The sequence below is a fragment of the Polypterus senegalus genome, chromosome 8 (genome assembly GCF_016835505.1).
Source record: "Polypterus senegalus isolate Bchr_013 chromosome 8, ASM1683550v1, whole genome shotgun sequence".
Classification (NCBI taxonomy): Eukaryota; Metazoa; Chordata; class Cladistia; order Polypteriformes; family Polypteridae; genus Polypterus; species Polypterus senegalus.
The window spans coordinates 144646793-144666304 of record NC_053161.1 but is presented as its reverse complement, the minus strand read 5'-3'; the positions used below and the strand labels follow the sequence as shown (position 1 = coordinate 144666304).

Genomic DNA, 19512 nt, shown 5'->3' with positions numbered 1-19512 from the left:
TCAAGTGGAAATAGCTGGTATTGCCATTAGACTAATGGCTATTTAATCTTTACATTTTTAGAACACGCAGTTATGGGTTCAAATGCCAGGAAACTCAAGCTCAGTGACTGCAGTTTTTGTCACCAGTCACTCTCTAAACACTGCATTCAACTAGTTATTTCATGAAGAACAGATTTAAACATTTTAAACATAATGGGCCCAGCATTTTAAGAAAGGAAAAAAAAAAGATGTAGTAAACACTTGTGCAGTAAAGCAAATCTATGTAAAGTTCATAGATTAAGAAAACTCACTCAGCTGTTCATTTATTCAAGTCTAAGACCACAGTTTTCTTTACAGATGTCAGACTGTATATCAAACATTTTTACTACTAGTTAACTTAATACATAAATACAATAAGCAGGTTGTGCATTTCCCACTGGTGGACAGAGTTGTCCAAACAGGCACAAGGTACTGTTACTTCAAAAATATTACTAAAGTAATCATTCAAAAATGTCAGTCAATCACTCAGTACTTGAGTAAAATAAAAAGAAAAAAAAAGTACCTGGTCTAAACGCTATTCGAAACCTCCCTAAACTTAGGGAGACTAGTGATGGGACTACAATTGAAGCCCACATACTGGAATTGTAAGGAAACAGCACTAAGTACATCACATTGTAACTGACAATAAGTTAATGGTGCTTTTAATTTTGTAGTTATGTTTACACATACCGTAAATTAGATCTTGAACACTAATGATGTTCTGAATATGCATGGAGTGCTCTATTATGTTATTCTTATTATTCTTGGTATTTCCTGATCCTGCAATGTCATCTATCCATTTCCAAAACTAGAAAGTGTCTTTTGTAAAGAAATTACTACTTTGGTTATTTCTTTCAAATACTGTGGAAGTTACCATCTGAACTGTGCTATTACCAGCAAGATGAAACTTTTCCAACGAGTGAAATTCTAGAAGCATGTTTAAGTCATGTAGGTAGATAGGCAAGTAGGTATTTTATTTATATGCATATACTGTATGTACATTTTATTTATTTATTTTATATATAAAAATAAAAACATATACTCCCTCAACTGGCTTATTCTGTGGATTTCCAAAATTACTTTCAACTGTCAGTCAGTGATTGATTGATTGATTGACTGATTGATTTAAAGAACTTTATTTTTCCTCAGGGAGAAATGTGGCTTTTTACAGAGGCTTTTAAATAAATAAATACCTAAATAGGTAGATAAATAAATATACACACACACTTTGGTCTCACCAAATATCACAATGAAGAAAAAGCAAGAAAATAAGGAAAGAAAGCATCTGATATGGCTGTGACAGTGAGGCATCATCAGTACTGTACATCTACTAGCAAAATCTCAAACCACTCACACTAAAAGCAATATACAGTCTAACAATGTTCCATCTTTCTTTCACCAGTGTCTTACAGCTGTATATGTACTCAAAGTATTACATTAAGTTTTCCATAGGGCAGGAATTCACAATAGACACATTTCTACTGGTTGTATACATGCAAGCAAGTTTTCTTTCAGAAAATGTTTTGGAAAATATGCAAATGCAAATGTTTGTAGCATGGGGTCCACGGGACCCTGCATGTCACTGGACACATTCATAAAATGCAATCTACCCATGCAAACAGCTGGACTGTGACATGGCTAAGAATAAATATGAGCCCTTCAAACTTGGTGGTGTAGAAGCTAGTGTGTATACCTCAGAGATGCACTGTTTCAAATTATTATCTGCAGTAAATAACTGGATTAAAACTAAACTGATATTTTATTTAGAGGTTTCAGCTACTAAATTTCCAACAACACCCTTGCAGAATCTGACTTATTCTTCCATGGCCCACTTTTTTGCCAAAGGGAAAACTGACGATAGCTGCAAATAACAGTTGAAATCAACAAAATAAGGAGGTTGATGGAATAAAGCTGGCATTTGTTCTGTTCTGTGTATTGTATTGTATTGTATTGAGCCTCTTCTTTTGACACCTACTGCACGCCCAACCTACCTGGAAAGGGGTCTCTCTTTGGACTGCCTTTTCCAAGGCTTCTTCCATTTTTCCCTACAAGGTTTTTTTGGGAGTTTTTCCTTGTCTTCTCAGAGTCAAGGCTGGGGGGCTGTCAAGAGGCAGGGCCTGTTAAAGCCCATTGCGGCACTTCCTGTGTGATTTTGGGCTATACAAAAATAAACTGTATTGTATTGTACTGTATTTGTTCTTTATGGTTAAAGATGTTAAATTAAAAAAAAAAAGTAACAATATCAATGGATACAGAAATTTAACTTAACAAAACAAGAGTACTTGAGTATCGTTGCCAAAAAGTAGTATTTTATTTTCCTAAAGTTTCCATATGTACAAGTAATGGGAGTAAATGTTAGGCATTGCTACCCACCTCTGCTTGCATGCATTTACTGTGGATTGTCATTTGTCATCTGAAACCCCTGCAATTCTAAACTGAATGTGCCAATGCTTCAATTTATGCAATTATTATTATTTATTTTTAACTATTATTTGACTGCTGTCCTTATCCGGGGCAACTTAAAAAAAATTGAGAGATACAACCGGTTACATTTCTGTAGTTTTTCCAATTGCAGCTGAGGCAGATGTAGTGGCTTGCTCATGGTCATAACCTTAGGGTATGACGTCCAAAGTCTAAACCAGTAGGCCACACTGCCTGTATGCAGTTAATAGGGAAAATATATTCCTGGGCAGTGGTAGGTTGCATAATGTATTAACATTTAAATTTGATTTGTTTTATTTTGCCAGATGACAATACCAAAGGGGATCAGAGATGTGATTCCAATAACATAGTGTTGCATTGTAAAAAGAAGAAATGCTCATATGCACAAATGAGTTTTCCTGTCTAAGCTTACATTATGGCTGCAAAATTTTAAAGACTATACTGGCACATAATGCATATAGACAAGTGCTGAGAAACAAAATTTTACAGAAAACAATTTCCTTATTATTTACCATTTTTATATATTTTTTTTTATTTTTTACTATCATTTTAATTAACACATTTAATTTATTTTACATTAACGACAGCTTCTGTTTTAGATGTCAATAATGATAGAAACACTGGTTACACAACAAATACCACCACAAGGCATTTCATATTTATTTTAAACAGTGTCTTTCATAACAAGCCACATAATACTTTACAATACAATTGTCTCTGTAGTTTTTATTTTATGCAGAGCTTTTCATATCATATCGGACATACAGTACATTATCAGTATTAAGAAGGTAAGTCGCCATAAATTCAATTTTCCAGCTGCCTGCTGTCCCAGAGGTTAGATGAACAGACACACAACACTATTCTTGGGGATGACAAATATCTGTTGATCGTGGCTATAAATAAAACAAGCATCAACAACCTGGTGCCTTACTGGCTCCTCTATCCAGAGTGACAAAAAAAGGTCCCCTCATGACATATCTGAAGGGCACTCTCCTCGCTTTGTTTTATGTCTCTCTTTCATATAAAACTCAAGCTCCCCTAAGAAGATGAAGTGGGTTTTCCCTTCCCCCTCCCATTCCAGGAATTGTGTCCCTGGCATGCTGACAAATAAACTGCAGCATGACCTTGAAAAGTCAAAAGAAAGAGACAAGACAAGTGGAATGCTAATAAAATGATAAACTCTTTTATGTTCAAATGTAAACCAGCATGCAAGAGGAATGGTTTAAAGAGGCTATCAATAATAAGATTTTAAATCAGGCACTGCCTATCACGCTGAACAGCAGAGAATCTCAAAGTACTTTTTCTGAAATGTTCAAAGGCTGAAGCATTCCTATAAATAAAGCAAAAATGAAAATGACCTACAAACAAGAAGGAGAGGCAAAAGTAATCTCAAAAAATCATTGTACCAAGGACACCTAAAGAGCACTGACATACCCTGGGGAGGTTCATCAACCACAGCTAGTACTTAAATCCTCTAGAATAGCTATGCAACACCCCAAAGGTGAGAAGAGCTGCTAGAGTGATTTTACTAATAGCATCCCAAATGGCCTAATGCTTAAGAGAAGAAGCACTAAAGCATGTGCAGTGCCAGTTCTGAAAACACTGTAAGGATCAAAGGCTAGAGTGATTTCCAGGCCAAATCTTATGAAATGTTTATTTTACATACTGCTTTTTTACAGTACCTTTCATTGTAAGCACCAAGATGCTTCTTTTCAGCTATTAACACAGTGGAAGCACTGGAAGGTGAAGTGCCTCCACTCAGGCTTTCACAAGGAGACAAAAAAAAAACACATCCTTGTGGTTTTACAGTGCTAATGCCTTAGGCCAGATCAGGCAAATCTAACCACAGTAGTGAATTAATGGTATGTTCAGCAGGGGAAGTTACTGTATTTATCATCTTCACATTGAACCATCAACTGGTCTTCCTGCAGTTTTATTGCGATTTAAGTGTGTAGTTATGGCAGAGCATGTCACCACACCAACAGGCACAAAGATGGCAATGTGTATAGGGTGGAGAGTCCACCACACACCGCCACACTGGGCCATTTTAAAATTACTTGACAGCCAGCAGGGCAGAGAGACAGAAAGGAGGTACCTCCAGTTGGTTGACTCATGAACCAGGAGCTAGGTATAAACCAAGAGTGGCCATTATTTATTGAGCAAAACCACACTATTCCTTACAGTAGTAAAACAGAGTAAGGAAATTGTACATTGAAAGAATTCAAACTGATTGCATATTATGCTAAATTACATTTAAATCAAAGGAAATTAAAAATGCAAATTCATTAAATTTTGATTTAAAAATGGCATTATATGAACCACTCAACAATTTTTATATTGTATGGAATCTTGTTCATTAGTTTTCAAGATGCCATAGGATGTTGCTTGCTGTAAAAAGTACAAGATAAAACATTCACTATCTGACTATGATAGAAGTTGATAGCAACTGCAACAACATTCCCAATCCTGTTTTTAGTTATTTAATTTTTATAAAAAAAATAAAGCACAAGCCTTCCATAACACACTTGTTGCTCATGTATACCTAAGTAATGCTCAACAATTATACATTTTCTTTTTTCCAAATGGTGAAAATGAACCTCATCATAAATTGTAGTTACAAAATATAAGCAAGCATCCATCATTGGTCCCCTCTAAATCCTATTGCCATAATTATCTAAATGAGCCTAATCTGAGGAATTTAATGATTACAAAAATGTCCCATTCCCTCACTCATTTTAAACTTCTATTTGGAAGAATTACTTTTTAACAAGTGAGAGTGATGCTAACTGCAAATACGATGAAATTTTTCACCATACACCCACCACATTTCTGACCAGAAGGACACAAAAGACTGTCAACAAACTGGCATTTCAGTAACACCACTGACCAAACAGACACCAGCTGTTTTGTGACTGTTACACCATAACCATGACTGGGTTCACACACTGGCTATTGTTATGCCATGTTACTTCTTGGCATTCATGTGTTGTTTACATGTCTTACTTGTAATTATGCATGGATGAATGAAAACTTTCACAAGCTAAATAAGTAAAAACAGAAATCTTACTGATTTACAAAAAGTGAAATAATAAGGGTGATACAAATAAAATAAATAAACCTTAGCATTAAAAGTCAAGGCAGAGGTAAATAATTTAGTGTGTCATCATGGACCTCTGGCCTAAACTTTAAATTGCTCATTAACCAGATTAATAGGACTGCATTTTTTCTCTTAAGGAAAATTGCACAGGTTAGATGATTAACAACCATGCAAAATGCTGAGAAATTAATTCATGCTTTTGGTTTTACTCGACTAGATTACTGTAATGCACTCCTAACTGGTCTACCCAAGAAAGATATCTGTTGCATTCAGTGCAGATTGCAGCAGAAAGAATCTTGCTGCACGAGTTCTAGCATTATTACATTGGTTTCCTGTGTCCTTTAGAATGGACTTTAAAGTACTACTAACTGTATATAAAGCCTTAAAAAAATCTTCTTCCTTTATATATTTTGGAAATGCCTGTTCCCCTACATTTCATGTCATAACCTTAGATCTTTAAATGGTGGTCAGTTTATTATTTCAAGATATATAAACATAAAAGAGGTGGTGAGGCACTACTTAACTAAAAAGCTGAAATTGGGTAGGATGGTACATATAAGGCTAGAAGGAGTCCACTAAAAATTAACATTTCAATAAATATTATATTTAGCGGTTGCATCATCCATCCATTTTCTAACCCACTGAATCCGAATACAGGGTCACGGGGGTCTGCTAGCGGTTGCATAAGAAAAACGAAATGCCCCTAAAGAACAAAAAACACTTTTTGACTGATTGTCATGTTATAGAAAAAAGAAATCTAGCTGACCAGTGTTTTTTTATTTCTCTACATTTGTTGGTAATAATGCTCTAGCAAGTAGGGTATTCTTTGGCACTGCATCCTTTTTTTGGCTCAGTGCCTAGAAGTGGTGGCATGGAGGAATGAAGCATGCAGTTCATGCAAATGAATGCTGCAAGAAGAACAGAGCCACTGACCAAGCTGCAGCTGTAACTGTGCAAAGAAATGGTGTTTGAAGAAGAGCAGGAGCCCTGCACAGGAAAAAGAGACTGGGTGGCGAGAAGTGAACAAATGAAAGTTAGGCAAAGCTTAAAGAAGATGTGGTAAGCAAGCTGCTTCATTGGGTACACATACTTCCTATTCTGTCACATTCTTCTTACTCCATTACTCCTTCTTACTGTAGTATAAAATACTGTACATACAAACTCAAGCCACATTGGATTGTTGAGTGTGCTTATACACATGCAATTCAAAAAATGGTTTGAGAGAGCCCCAATAGTGATAAAATACATGGAATATTGTGTAGAACTGTGGTGTCCACATCACGATTGGACCATTATGTACCAGAACACACCAGTTCACAAATCAGAAACAGGAAACTGCCGGTATAACATACCAGCCCAATTCAAGCCACGGGTACATACAAGCCAGGAACAATGGCATTGTTTGCTCAGTTTAGTTCAGGTAACAAAGTTATGCCTTAGTAGGTTCATTGGGACATTCATGTGCCACTTTTGACTGGTAAACCCCTATGTACAATGGTATGTGAAAGCAGTGTTAGCCCACATATTGCAGACCTTAAATTAAACCACTACACAACTTTGTGGCAAAATTTCATTTTTGCAGAAGGCAAAAATCAGGACAGAAGCTCTCCGTTTTCAAACTGAAGGCTGACAGAGCCAAAAGACAGAGATAGATGTTCACAAGTAGAAAATGTTACAAAACTTGTGTGTATACTATAGAGCTTCCTCCTTATAGCTTAATACAGCTTACACCCTACAATGGGTTACACACCGAAACATCAGGACCAGTAAGACACACTTGAAAGACATGGTTTAGAAGTCTTAAAGTCACCCAATATGGCTTATAGTTTTCTTAATGAATCAGACATTAAGGCTAAAACTGGAAAACAGGTTTGGGCCAATGATTGATATGTGATGTATTTGAAAAGGGAGACTGCAATTCTAAAGCATACAACACCTTTGCAATCAACTGACCCTTATGTATATAGCGCCCTCAATGTGAAACCACATTCCCAACATTTAGTCACTTCTGATAGTATAAAACATTAAATTGGAATACTCCTATTCTGAAGCATTTTTGAAAAGACTCATTCTATGGACTGTCATTTGCATTACTTTGGAAATAATATATGATCTCTGATAAAGGTAGTGTAAGAAAGTAGAAAGTATGAAAATAATGGACTGCAGCAAACACTACCATTATAAAGATAGAGGCTTACACTGTCTGACTTTCACACAGTGAGCACTTTCAAACTTTTATATTATATATAGCTTCTTTAGGAATGACAAATGTTTCTGAGGATTCTAATATGTTTCACACTCAATTGCTTGTTTTTTTTTTGTCAGCTTCACTGCTCCAGCCTACTTTGGCAATCTCACAGTACCAGCATGCGTAGTTCTGATGTAGTTCTGATGCAGTCAGATCTGAGAAGATGTAACTGAGATAAGCAAAATAAATAAAAAGATGTAAAAGCAGCTATTTATAAATACTCTTTGTAGAATCTGCTGAGTCACGCTCCACCTGAAAAGCACTTGGAGTAATAACCTTGAGCAAAGGAAACTACACATTTTTTTTTGCTGTTGCCTCCATTCTGATGACTAGCACCATAAAATAGTGTTCATTTACAAGCATGACATGTGTGCACCTGGAGTCTGATCAGTCGGAATGACCTAATGGAGGTGGAAAAATAAAACAAAGGAGTGCACAAATCTTCCAAAAAAGTCTGCTCTGTGTCTGCTTGAATGAACGTGACTGAATCACATCACAATAATCTAATTAATCTGCACACCAGGCTACCGTAAAAAGGATCACCGTAAGAGATAGCATAATGGACTCAAACTTCCATCTTCAAATTCAGTTTCACTGGACAGGTTCAGGCACAAGGCAGACATCATCCCTGGAGAGGGCACAGCTCTAACTCAATCAAACAGCCAATTTAGAGCTGCCAACTTAATTAACATGTGCATATTATATGATATGGAAGGAAAACCAAAGTTACTTCATCATGGGCTGTTAAAGATGTCAGTCAGTCAGTCATATTCTAACTTGCTTTGTCCTGAACTAGTTTGTTGGTTGATGGATTCCAGATTTTAACATGCTTTTAAGTAGCTTTCACGTGGCATGGTACCACCTTTTACTATTTTCTACTTTTAGAAAATTATTTAATAAATAAAAATTTTTATTTCTAATACTTCATTTTTACGAGAAGGGCTATCAGAAGGCACTTTATAAAATATACAATAAGATTAAAAAGGGAAATGCCATATGATTTATCACAAATTCAAATGATTTTTATTGTACCAAGTTCCAGAGAGTGTCATCACAAAACACTTATAAAACAAATTAAAAACAGTCTGTTTATATATGTCATTATTTACATGTTTATTTTACACAGTAATATTCATCATTTTATATAAAAAAAACACTACTGTATTTTCCTTGCATATATCTCAGTAACATGCTGTTCATAGATATAAAAAAAACAATAGACAACAGCCGCCAAGTCTGCTTGATTTATTAGTAAGAATTCATCCAAATTTAGTTAATCCAAGGTGAGCAAATGGGATTGAGCAGTTCAATTAGAACAACCTACTGTGAAGAACACTGAGCAAAATGGCCTCCTCCTTCCAAGCTGCTGAAAATGATTGCCTGCCTACTAAATCGTTAATTATCGCAATATAGACTTATTTGTCATACAACAGCAGCCACACTACTAGGCATGGAATTAGATTCAATAAAATTTATATGGTGGCTATATATCACATACACTGTATATGTTACTTGAAATCTGATATATATTGCGTGAAATCTAGACAAAAAGTCTTGAAATATATAAAAACTTGTTATATATTGAGGAGGGTGCTACTTTTTTAAATTTATTTTAGTAACTGCTTCTAAAACCCTACAAGGGGGTATTTTCTTCTTATTTGTAAGAATATAGCTTGTTCAAATTTTATCCTTTTTGAGTGTAACAAGGAGGTTACCACAATATACAAATTCCAAAAGAAAATGCTTTACCCCAGTTTAGATCGAGTGTGTGAATTCATTTTAATTTTCACCATGTTTCTAGAAAGAAACAGCTGATGTAGAAATGAATATGATAATTTTTGTAAAGTTTTAAATTAAGAATTAGTGCACCAAATTAATTTCTTTCATAAAGGGAATCCACCTTGTCTGTTGCAATAGCAATACAAAAATGGCTGACTGAATTTATAAACTATTAGTATACTACACATTCTTATATACTGTATATACAAGCCTGTAGTGCTCTACACACTTACAAATACAGTATAAATAAACTAACACACATAGGATACTCGCAGTATTTTTTCATCAAAGTGTATGTATAGTAAATTATTTTGGCTTTTTAAAAATATGAATAAATAACTTATTCATACTTTTTTATTTGGGTTAGTAGGCAAAGGAGAGGACAAAAATATCCATTCAAAACAGAATATTAGTCAATTCCTGAACACTCCTGAAATTCCTTAAGGATGAAACGAAGGACTGGGTATGGCTGGGGTTACAGCACATCAACTCCAGTGTTGAATGAAACAGCTTCAGCTGAAGGTTTAAACAAGAAGAGACCCTTATAAAAGGTGAGCTTTTGACCTTAATTTAAATGCAGAGACCACTGGGGCATTGCTAATCCTGCTAGGTCCATCACTATGAAGCCTGGCAGTTTAGTAGCTGTGTTACACTAGGTTAATTTATTCTAATGAACTTTAGATCATGTATGTTCAGCTGTTTTGGGAATTCTTTGCTCTTGCACGTATAAAGTTGATCATTTATAATTATGGCAATGAGCAAGACCTCTATGACATTCAGGTCACACAGACATCTCTCTATTATAAAAAATAATCCTGGAGTGAAACACAAAGGCCTCAAGACGTGATCTTCACATTAAGATCACGGAAGACATTTAAAAGAAACCGCGAGGTGAAAGAGGTTGGCCACAGAGCGTCTCGCGGTGACCTTAAACATGAGACTTTGTGCCAAGATATTGACCCAGGACCATCTCACGATGACGCAGAACATGAGATTCTTGAAAGACCCACCATACTTACAATCAATATCACATAAGCCAACAGGCAGCAAAACACTCAGTCATCTAAAGGATTTGAGCACACAGAGATCCAGGGCTCTCAGCGCATATAAAGTGTATAAGGACAGTACGTTATAAATGAAACATCGACGAATAAGCAAAGAAGAAAGCAGCGTGGAAAAAAGAGTCTCAAAAGCGTAATTATCAGCCCGGAACAAGTGGAACTGAAAAAAAAGCATGTCCAATCCGGCTCAGAATTAAAAGACAGAGTAAAAGACAAAGCAGAACTTCATAAAGACGTTCACAAACGTTGGCGCTAAACACATGCAGAGCAGATTAGAGATTATGAAAGCAGTACAATTCGAAAGGCTCAAAAAAAAAAAAAAAGTTGGCGTGATACATGTGGAGAAAGTTAAAGGATATGAAAGTAGGAAAATCAGAAAGTATAAAAAAAGAAAGTAAAGATCGCAGTAGCGCAAACAAACATACACCTGTCTAGCTTTGGTTTTGCACAATAATTACTGCAGTATTGCACCTTAACACTTAATTCTACTTTACTCACATAATTTTACTTATTTATGTTCTTCTATAATGTTATCTTTCAATCTATGACTTTTTGTTAATCTACCTGATATTCTTCTAACTTTGCACAATTTTTGATAAGTGTATCAGGATGCATTTCACTGCATGTTGTCCTGTATAACTATGCATGTGACAAATAAAGAATCTTGAGAATTTCAAAAACGGAGTTTACCGCACATGCATTTATTGGTTACTTTGCAAAAAAATTATTAATTGCCGATGATGTAGATCACTTTGTCTGTGTTGAAATTCCATACAGAGAAACCTATCCTGAATTATGCTATAAAGTCATTAAACACATGTCTCACTGACCTCATTAAAAAGATTCAGTATATTGGGACTTGCAAGATTCCAAAGATTGCTTTTACAGAAGTTCTGAAATAAAAGTGAAACTAATGAAATAGCAACAATTCAAAGAAAAAAAAAATCTTAGAAGTGTGTATGCGGAAAACCAAACACAGGGGTTGGCGAGCGAAGTGAGCACGGGGCGAAGTTCCCTAGTTAATATTAAATTTTTGTTTTAAATTAACAGCATATTTATTTTGGTTAAGCTGAAGTAGAAAGTTCAGCAAACATTGAGTAAATAAATAATGAAATTCCTAATTCCTAAAGGATTCCTAAATAATTATGAAGTATCCTGGTGATTTGTTAATTGTCATCCAGTGCGCCAGTTGTGTTAAAAAAAACAACAACCTGGAAACAGTTGTAATGTTTTCTAATGTGCAAATCCTGATACTGTCTTTTTCCAGATTAAAACCTCCCTCAGAGAGCAGAACTATGGGAATGTTTCATTTTACTTTAATGCTTGCTTTGATCTCATGTGTACACAATCCAGACCACAATAATTGGGTTTAGATGACAAATGTGTATTTTTCAGGGCTTAAATTAGTGTCAAATGACATAACAGTGTCAAGGATTAAGTGAATTTAAGAACGTAACGTTATGCAAATAACTGCCTGCGCATACTGAAAGCCGATATGATTCTACTTTTTCTCTTCTGAAAGTATATTGATCACACAAGCAATGGCATTACTTTCTCCACCATGACAAAATACATACACACAAAGAGAAGATGGAACTAAAGCCACCTGTGGAACTCTAGGATGTTCACTCTGTAAGAATTGTACAGAGGTATGTGGCACAAGATGTATATACAGTAAGTTTAAAATAATTATCACCAAATATTAAAATCAATTTAGAAGTTCATGCATGAACTGAGACATTATCCAGGGTTGGTACCTTTCTTGTATCCAAATCATGCTGGAAAAGACTTCAGCACACAACAACTATTTAAAAAAAAAAAAAAAAAGAGTACACAAAAAGACTAGACTATCAACCCCCCCCCCCAGTCAAACATCATTAAACATACACAGAATTTAAGCAGTTAACTTGGTGTTATTTTTCATACTCAATGATTTTTACAAGGGCCATTTCAATTTGCATCTACTAAATGGTAGGAAAATGTATGAATGTAGATTCCACACAAAAAAAAAAAAAAAAAATAGGTTTATATATGCAGGAGACCTGGCTTTGTTTTTAAAGACTAAATGCATTGTAGAATGAGCTAAACTGAATCAATGGTATTTATTTATAACCAAGTTCATATTTTACAGCGTGTGACTCTTAAATAGAGCAGTCTCCTAATATATCCCTCATCAGCAACATGGCATGTTCTTTATCAAGTTGGGAAAACTGGTAAGATGTGATAAAAACAGAAAACACTGCCTCCAGTGGGTTTATAGCACGGTCAGACCTCTTTATTTGCCTGAGTGGTGTTCCTTCTGCTGAACAAACAACACACAAACACCACATTTTTAAAGGGATTTTGAGTAAAGATGACTGGGTTTCAGTGAACAGATAGCAGTTTAACAACATAGCCTCTCATTTACTACAGCTGATTATCCTCATCCAGACTATTTGGTCAGTCAAGTCAGGCAGGAATATATTGAAGGGCAGCAGCTCAACCTTCAAGCCCTATTTACTTATTTATTCAATCACTACTGGTTATCCTTAAAGACAGGTGGAAATTAGATTGATACTTGTTTACATTTTAAACAACAATCCAGGAGAATCAGCCTGTCAGGATGCTTTCTGGCCAGCAATCTATCTGAATATGTTCCTATTTTAAGTGATCCCTTTACCTTTAATGAGGTATTTTGTAAGGTTGACTCCTCAACTGACAAACTCTTTTGGGACTTCATTTTGAATTTAAACTTGCATTGCAACACCACTGTGTTCACTGTAACTGTTAGTAGAATAACGCAATCAGGATCTGCAAAGGGCTGGGCTTTCTTTAAGTAAACAGGCAGTGGGTGTTCTTGTGTGTGGCAAAGACTTCATGTAAGATGGACACTGAATTCCTTGCATACTGTAGTTACTTCAATACTTATTGAGCGATGTTGCAATTGACTGGCCCACAGGAATGAAGAAATCAAGCTTGGAATTTTGGCATGTTCTAATACTTTACGATGATTTGTCTATTTTGGTAAAAAATGAAAATTATAATCATTTGGTTCATAGTTTAAAAACTTGTGTATTTTTTAGTTAGTGGCTGAAAAAATAAAAAGCGTTTTTGAAGCCAATTAATCCAGTGCATGGTCAAGCCTATTCAAGAAGCAGTGTGGTCAGGGTAGTAAAGAATTCTGGAAGGTGCTCACAGAGCTCAGTGAGGAACACATATACATAAGGTCAATTTAGAATTAATAATCAACCTAACCAGAAAGTTTATGGAATGAGGGAGAAGAGCCACAGTAGCCATGAGAAAAACCTATGCAGGCACAAGGAGAGCATGCCAAGTCACACAGAGCATTCAAATTCAAGATAGAGGATTTGTAAAACAGCAGCACTAAACACCGAAACACAACACCACTACAGACTGAAATATGGAACATACAGTCATATGTAAAAATAAGTACACCCTAAGAAATTTTTTTTTTGTTGGATTTTTCTTGTGACAGTAGTTCAACCATCTATTTTTCTGAAACAGAAACCAGACTAGTTGTGAATATTTCTTCAGTTTTGTCTCCTCAACTGATTTTTGGTTAACCTCTCAGTATGGACAATCCTCTTGCACTATAAGGCATGAAATAGTGGGTTTATATTTAATGATACTCTAAGGCAACCACTCTGCATTCATGTTGCAATTTTATAGCTAATGACACTTGAAGATGAAACACATGCATACAGAATTGAGAGACCTGTTAATATCTTCACAAGCTAATCTCACACGTCTGTTCAGATGTACAGTATCTGCCGTCAGGGGACAATTACTCTTACTTTTAACTCCTTCAGTCATGTTCCATTTTTTGAACAAAAATGTACTTACTGCAACACAGGCTTTAATGTTGACTGTGCCCGGCAGTTTATCCCGGCCAAGTCCCCCAAGCCGCCAGATGGAGCCCTCCCAGCAGTATGAGGTGCCCCGAAGACCAGCAGGGAGTCATGGACTTTGTAATTTTTATCCTCAGCCCTGCTGGATACCACAGGGGCCGTACGAGGGAGCTGCAGGGAGGAGCAAAGACTTCTTTTTGCCCTATGCCCCTTTTATCTGACCCGGAAGTGATACGAACTGAAGGATGAGAAACACTTCCGGGTCAGGAACTATAAAAGGATTGTGGGAGCTCCCAGACGGCAAGCTGAGCTGGGTGGTAGGAGGGCAACGCGTCTGGGAGTGTCTGGTTTATTGATTGTGTTTGTATGAGTATAGTGGAGGAGAGGGTGCTTAGTGCACATTATTATAATATAAACGATAATTGTAGCACTTTTACCAGGTGTTTGGCGTGGTACCTGAGGGTTCAAGGGAGCGCTAGTGCCCTCAACTGCGACAATACCAATGTGAGCAATATCAAGTTATCTTATTGTTACAGCAAATAAAAATGCCACACAGTAATAGAGGTGCGAAGAAATTTTTAGCATAGACAGGGCTATTACATAAAGTCTAAAATTGAGGAACAGACAGATATCATTTTAAAGACAGACAGACAGATAGAAAGATAGATAGAAACTGCAGCTGTATAATAATTAAAAATAAACTTTAGTAATTGGCACAGTTATCAAAAAGTGATATGAGCAGCCTCAGTAATAGCTCTAGCAAGAGAAATCTGTGATTAAATAGTATGTTTTCAGCCTTGAATTGATTCTAGATATGGCAGAAAAATTAAGATATATTTCACTGTTTTTTTTCATACCGTATTTAGACCTGTATAACATGCTGCTCTTTTAAGTAAATGTACGATTATATAGAATAAACTTTATTAATAGTTAATCAATAGCTTTTACTCTATGATTACAGTAGCTTTGTTTGGTTTTAATTTTTATATTTTCTGATGTTTTGTTTATAATGTGTTTTTTCTTTTTGTTTGTTCAGTGTTCTTGAGTGCTTAGAAAGGTGCCTTGTATACATAAAATGTATTATTATTACTATTATTAATAAACAGATATGAATGCTACTATACCAAGTCAAGAATGAAACACTGCCCACCTCTAGCTTAGCTCTGTCTGCACTTCCAATATGATACAGACTATTTTCTTTTATCTTCTTTTGCTGTTGTTTTTTTTTTAATATTGCCACTTGATGATAGACTTTTTAAGACTGAAGCAGACAGGAGTTAGAATAATAGAAAGATGCACAGATAGACAGAAAAATATACAGGCAGTAAATAAAGAGAGCAGTGCATAAACAATATATATCAATATATAATCTGCTTAAAAGGACTATATGAAATGATTTAATGACTAAATAGGAAAAGTGCAATGCAGAGACTGCAATAGACAGACATACCAGTATAGTTATTAGTTATATTTAACAATGATTGAAATAAATGGTAATAAATATGAAAGGTACAAAAAAACAGACAAAAAATATAGACTGCCATAAATCAGTGAAACATATAAAAAAGAAATGTAATAAGCAGATGTGCAGACAGCTATACAAAGGGAAACTAATAAAATACATGTTTATTCACATTATTTAGCAGCAGTCTGCTCAGTTGTCCCAGGTCTCCACAAACATGTAAGAACAATCAGACCTGACTATATGTTACATGTCATTTTTTTCTGTTTATACAAATAACTGCCAAAAAGTTTTAACTTTTTACACTGTTTAGGTAAAAATATGGCGACAACAACTACACCTAAGACATATGACTATCTTCACTACATTGCAATTCAGTTTAGTTTGGAAGTGTTTTTTTTGAAGCTGCAAAGGCTTAACTTCCCCATATCCTCTAACTTTACAGAACACATTGAATCCCTTATACTTCATGACACACACTGAGATCTCAAGATGCAGGCTTCCTTATATTTCTGAGATTAACTAGTGTAGGAGACATAGCCTTTAGGTATAGGGCATTTAAAATCTAGAATGATCCACCTACCAATATTAGAAAAGGCCAATTGGTCTAAGCATTAAAATCAAGGCTATATACTTACTCCATACTTTGGAACATCAAAGTAGATGAATTACTGTCATCAATGACAAAGCTAACCACCTAAGTTTTATTTTCTTATTCATTTTATCGTCTTCACCATATAGTAAATCACTACGAAGTCAGGTGAGAGCAAGGAGAAACCGTATATACTGGAGCTTGCATATTGTTTATCCCTTGTCCACTACTACCTAATCTTAGTTTAATATACTCAGACTTTCCCATTTTTTGAGTAATATTCAAGTTTTTTAAGAAACTAATGTTAAAATACATATTTGTATCTCTATGTTTTGGTACACACATTGCAAGGTTTATATTTGGCATTTCATTTTATAATATATTGTGTTTGTGTTGTGTTACTCCATTCAGGACTTGTAATTAAAAGTGTGCCATATAAGAAAAATGTAAATTGAGTGTTAAGACAACTTGAAACTGGCACTGAATGAGACTACCCCAGGATATCTGGCATCACATTAAGGGTTTCTTAATTCCTGCCTTCCACTGAATGCTGCAAGAACAGGCAGTGGCCCCTGCAACCTTGAACTGAATTAAGCAGGTTTACTACTGAATTGATTAATGTATGAATACACTGTGAAAATAGTATAAAGTACCATACAAATACACATATACTGCAAATGTTCAATCAGTACTACTATAGTCAAACTATTTTTTAAATTTGAATTAAAAATGCACAAAGTAGACATACTTTAAACAAAGCTTCAAAAACTAGAAATAATTAATGAAGCACAAAACAGAGAACAAAAGACACAAAGATAAGTTAGCATAAGAGGTTGTGGGCATAAACTACATGTCATTTACAGCAGTGGGGCACAGAGGGTCCTGCAGCTTTGGGGAGTGGAGTGGAAATGGGCAGACTAAATCACATACATTCAAGGTTCACAAGGTGGATAATAGCCCTGGCGACTGAGTGAGTGATTGGCACACATGCCAAGTGTAATCTGCAAACGTCTAAAGGAGAAACAAAGCAAGATACAGTAAATAAAAAGCAAAACCAGGATGCTAAGTGTGACGAAGTACGCACTTCTCATAAACAAGAACTCTTCAAATTCAAACTGATGACCCATCCTGGTATTATGTGTGCCTGCTACCCACAGTCCGACAGCGAGGTTCTGACATAAAACACAGATTACACAGAAGAAGGATTTAAGAAAAAGAGAAGAAAAAGCTAACACCAACCTGGCAGGTTAGGGGACAGCTCATTGTATCCCCCGAAAGAGGCATTCCGAATCAGCCTGCGCCCGTCTGGCCGGGGAGGCAGCACCACTGTCACCCCGGCACAGGTGGAAAATCTCCTTCGCATGGGTACCTCTTCTTTCATCTGTGTACGAGATTGGTTTGTCCTCAGACAGATGGAAACAGGAGCTAATAAAGGAGAGCTTTCCTCTGAACAGACACTAAGCAGCAGCCCTCAGAGTGAATGCTACCATGCACGCGCACTCGCTCACACTCACACGCTCTCTCCCTCTCTCTCTCTCTCTCTGTCGTAACCGGACACTCGAGCAGGCGAATCGGCAGATAGCCCTCCTCTGCTTGCGTGTCCAGCTTCTTCAATGGGACTGAAATGTCTCCCCCACCGTAGCTCTGAGTGAGCGTAGACGAAAAACTGAATTTATTTTCTATATTGCCAGTTGATTACAGTTTTTTTTTTTTTTAAATCTGATGTAGACAATCAAATAAACGGATACAAAAGTCATTATTAAAGACAGAGTGACAGATAAAAAAATATTTGCTTTATGTAGTGAATTTCATATCTAAGTGCTACATTACATAAATAGATAAAAAGGGATTTTGCTTCTTTTACATGTCAGCTCCTTGTCCTCTGCTGTACTCCTGCAATGGTCACACACACACAAACACACACAGAGGGGATCTGTCACAGCGCACATCATCAGGGCACTCAGTGCGGTGTCAGCTTCTGCATCTCACTGACTACACTTCAGTCCTTCTGATGCTAGTGTGTTTTTCGGTTGTAAAAGCACTCATGACTGTTAGGTGTTTTTTTCCCATTGCAGGATGGAGTGGAACAGTTCTGAGTAGATCTACACTCCAGTTGTCAGGCTTTGCAGTGGTTGTTGTGTTAACCTTCTGTTTCAAAAAGTCATTTTTCCTTGCCTTTCACTAGTGTCACAGCTGATTAAATGTTTTTGCATATTACAGTTCAGGGCTGAGTAATCAAGTTAGGGAAAAAAAAAAAAAACATAGAAGTAGATATTCAGAATCTGTTTGTTACATAATCTTTAAATAAAAGTGAACAAAGCTAGAGGAGAGGCATGTAATGAGGCACACCATAGCTTAGCCTCATTTAAAGCTAATTGTCCTTCATCGCTGGGGCTGACCAGGAGATTTACTAACATAGTGCTAAAAATGTATGCGGTTTATGCAGACTATTGATGGAATTGGTCCACACACAAAAAACTAAATTAATGTGTCAAAAGAGAACCAATAATGTGATGGGCATATGGGAGAAAAGCTGCTAGGGAGTAAGACTTAGCAATGCCATGTAATTAACAGGTTACAACAGATTGTCCTCACAGGAGGGACTACAGGAGGTAAAAGCCTTTATTCTTCTAACAATCTTTAATATATTGTTACCTAAAAAGTCTAAATCAAAACATATTCCTGGAAGGGTTCACAGCATACCCCATGTGTTCAGAGTAAAGCAATAATTATTGAAATCTGTAAAAAGAAGGGTATATGATTTCATTAGTGAAACCTGCCTTTATAACTAGTATTTTAGATGACTTGCATCCCTTTTCATTTTATTTTTATTGATGCATATACTTTGATATTGATGAATAGTTTATCAGCTTTTAAATTCCATGTTTTCTTGTTTGTATAATTTTTTTTTATTATAAAAGGTATGCAAGCCCTCTACTATACTAATTCCCCTAGAATATTTTGT

General features: G+C 35.8%; 1 protein-coding gene across 6 annotated transcripts in view; it reads right to left on the bottom strand.

Annotated features, from left to right (window-relative positions):
• The window catches only part of osbpl8 (oxysterol binding protein-like 8), a 249102-nt gene that overhangs the window by 69650 nt on the left and 159940 nt on the right, over positions 1-19512 (bottom strand). For 2 of the 6 annotated variants that reach the window (XM_039761889.1, XM_039761892.1), the window contains exon 1: positions 17787-18030. The exons of the other annotated variants lie outside the window; for them this stretch is intronic. In XM_039761889.1, the coding sequence (XP_039617823.1) occupies positions 17787-17928 (142 nt within the window). In that variant the 5' untranslated portion in view covers positions 17929-18030. Of the gene's footprint in view, positions 1-17786; positions 18031-19512 lie in introns of those variants that run through there. 6 annotated transcript variants of the gene reach the window in all.